The 3,594-nt window shown below is 28.5% G+C and overlaps 1 protein-coding gene across 1 annotated transcript in view; it reads right to left on the bottom strand.

Moving 5' to 3' along the window:
• Positions 1-1,515: 1,515 nt before the first annotated feature.
• LOC105450219 overlaps positions 1,516-3,594 on the bottom strand; it is a 12,931-nt gene continuing 10,852 nt past the window's right edge. Inside the window, exons 7-8 of the mRNA XM_011689966.1 lie at positions 2,107-2,112; positions 1,516-1,898 (exon numbers count right to left, since the gene is read on the bottom strand). Coding sequence (XP_011688268.1) covers positions 1,516-1,898; positions 2,107-2,112 — 389 coding nt within the window. The remainder of the gene's footprint in view (positions 1,899-2,106; positions 2,113-3,594) is intronic.

The following is a 3,594-nucleotide window of genomic DNA, read 5'->3' on the forward strand; positions in this document are numbered from 1 at the left end:
AGCTGATGTACAATTTATGAATTCCTTTATAAACGAATTTCAGAATTTAGAAGAAAATGGTTTTGAGATAAATGACAGAATTATTAAAGTAAAAATTAGTAAACTTCTCTGCGATGCTCCAGCCAAATCTTTTCTTTTATGCATTAAAGGTCACACCGGTTACTTTAGTTGTACTAAATGTACTGAAGAAGGTACTTTTATTAATGGAAAAGTTGTATTTTTAGACAATAATGGACAATTAACTCAGCAGGGGTCAGTAAAATAACTGATACGATTTATTTAAAATACAAAATATAAAATAGGTTCTAGAAACTTATTTAAATTATAAAATCTAGAGATCGGTAAAAAAACTGATACGACTTATTTAAAATAAAAAATATAAAATATATACCAAAAACGTATCTAAAATATAAAATAAGAAATAGACTTTAAAAGCTTATTTAAAATATAAAATATAAAATATATCACGAAAAAGTATTTTATTTATTTAAAATATATGATAACTTATTTTAAATATAAGATAAGGATATATGCATTAAATATATTAAATCTAAAATAGTTTTTTATTTATATTTGTTTATTTAAATGTACATTTACTACATTTGAACATTTTAGGTTTCAAAATAAAATAACTATTATTATAATGTTCTATACATATCGATATATATAATATAATATGAAGCTCCTTAGAGTTCTTAGTCTTTATTTCAATAATATTTAACGCAAATATTTTTCGTTGGTTTTAATTAAAATCATCTTCTCAAAATTGGCGTCCTTCATGCTCCTTCGATTCGGTCTCATAATAAGGCCGCCATAGGAAAATAATCTTTCCACTGGTGCAGACGACGGTAAAGGTGTGTTAAATTTAATAAACATGTTTCTAACGGTTCGATAGCGATCCAAACATTACATAGTTACATTTTATCTTGAAGATATTGCATACATTCTAATTGCACAGCATTTGTATTCAATTCGTTACAATCTTTATCATCTTCATTTTGAAAAGAAAAAAAACTTTGTGATATAATGTCATTCTGAGCAGTGATAGATGTATTAACATTATTAACATTGGTATTATCGACGTCATAATTATAATTTTCTGCCTCTAAGAAGAATAGATTTTGTACGTAACTTTTTTTATCTTTGGATACCCATCGTAATTTAAAATAGGGATGAGAAACAGCTGCTAATATGGCATCTTTGGCTTCGGGTTGAAGATTTATAAAATCAGTAAATCTTTTTTCCATACTACATAATAGTATGTTCACAAGACCGGAAGTATTTTTTTTAACGACATATTCTGCACATTTTGAAGAGTTTCTATTGTCCTTAGCAAAACTGGAATTAATTCGCCATAAAAAAAGTTATTTTCACTTTGCAACTTATCTAGAGCTTCAGCAATTGGCTGATGACATTGTATATATTCAGTTAAAAATTCGAGTTCGGTTGCTTTAAAATTAGACAACTCAAATGCCTCGGTTATTTCGTTTAATTTAACTTTAACTTTCATTAAATTTAAAAGACAATCATAAGTAGAATTCCACCGAGTGACACAAGGTGACATTGGAGCTTTTCCCGTAATCTTTTCATAAATTTCAGAGGACTTTGGTGACTTTGATGTTCTATTCCATATAGCTTTGCATTTCTCAAATGCAGATTGATAAATTCGGATAGTTTTATTATCTGAGCCCTTTTTTCGTTAAATGCTTCTGCAGCGTCAGTAGAAGCGATAAGATTTAAGCTGTGAGAAGCGCATTGTTGATGATATGCCACAGCGTTACAAGCGTCATTCATTGTACTTTCATGTGAAAAAATTTCAATAATTTTGAGACAGTCTTCATTTCCAGATTCTTCAGAGTCAGAGTCATCTCCATTTGTGCTCGAATCATTTGTAGAGGCTACAAGTACAATGAACAGTTTGTTTGGTTAAACAGATCAAAAGTATTTTAATCTTCTTTTTAATGAGCATTATAAAGCAGTATAATATTCATTATTGCAAATAAACTCTTAACATATAATATAATGATATAGACTAGATTAATAGGCAATAAATAAAATGTTCTGGTTTTATATAGTAAATATATAGTAAAGCTGAATCAAATTTACTATTACCTATTACAATATAAACTAATCTATAATTGTAAAAATAACTTACTTTCACTTGTGCCAACACTGCCAACAGAGTATAAGGAATTTGGAGAACCGAAATCCGTGAAAGCTTTGACCATGTTTCGGGCATTATCCGTCACTATCTTTACTATTTTTGATTGATCAATTTTAAAATTATTGCAGATTTCTAACACCAATTCAGTGATTTTATCATGAGTGTGGCTACCCTTAAATCTTTTACATGCCAGCACAGCATTTTGTCTTTCAAGTTTCTCATTTATCTATAAGTAGTGTCAGTATGAAATTATTGATATGATATTTCTTATAAGCAGATTATACAATAATTCCAATATTCTTTATTCTTTGAATATCTAAGAAATCATAATCAAGTCTTATGAAATAAGGCGTTTTTATTTCTATATAAAACAATAAGTAATTTAAGACATAAGATTCGACTATGAATTTTGGCTTTAATTAACCTGAATAATCGAATAGAACATTTACGTTTATAATGTATGATTAATACATAATAAATAATTATACGCAGTAATAATACGAAATATAATTAAGAATGATAATCTGCATTACCCATTTACAATTAACATTTAAGTTAATATTTAAGTTAATATATGTGACATTAACAGAAACAGTGGCCTATAGCAAACATGAAATATACGAATATACTTTATACATACCCAATGCACAGTAATGCCAAGATAACTGCGGCGTCCACATGACCAAATATCAGCAGTCAAACATACATATGCAGTATCTGATAATAGTACAGTAAGACTGTTAACTACTTTCAGATGCATATCGTGGATCTTATTCCTTAAAGTTTTCGAAGTCATGACTGTTATTTTGCTTTGCGTTTCATTGATTCCTGTATCAAAAGTTAATTAATAAATAGAACCGTTTTGTTAAAATAAAAACGGAAAACATAAAGTATTATTTACATTAAATATTAAATATAGACTATAGTAATTTTAATACCTTTAACGAGATTCTTAAATGCTGTATGATCTACTATACTCAGAGGAGACATCGTCTCAACTACAAATTTTGTAATAAGTGTGTCTACCAACGATTGATTGTCTCGTTTAAAAGATTGTGAAACTGTAAGTTGTTTCAGTTTTTTATTTTCCAAGTTTTCGACTACATTTTGAACATCAGTAAGTGGCCTCTTTTTTGGATGCACATAGAATTGTTCTTTATATTCGTTATATTCTTTTAAAACGACCTGCTGTTGATGCGCGGTATAGCTCGTCGGTATCGGAACGGGTGGCAGGGATCGCCAGCAGGTTCAGGAGAGAGAGTAGCGGAACAATAACGAAATCGAACGAATTAGGTTTAAATTAATAAAATAAAATATATTCCGAAAATAAAATAAAATAAAAGTACATCGTATAACAATTCATCGCAAGATATAAAAGAAACCCGCAAACAATAAGTCATAGAATAAAGAATCCGGCGCAATATAACAAA

Source organism: Wasmannia auropunctata, unplaced genomic scaffold, assembly GCF_000956235.1.
Source record: "Wasmannia auropunctata unplaced genomic scaffold, wasmannia.A_1.0 LD336069.1, whole genome shotgun sequence".
In the NCBI taxonomy this organism is placed as follows: domain Eukaryota; kingdom Metazoa; phylum Arthropoda; class Insecta; order Hymenoptera; family Formicidae; genus Wasmannia; species Wasmannia auropunctata.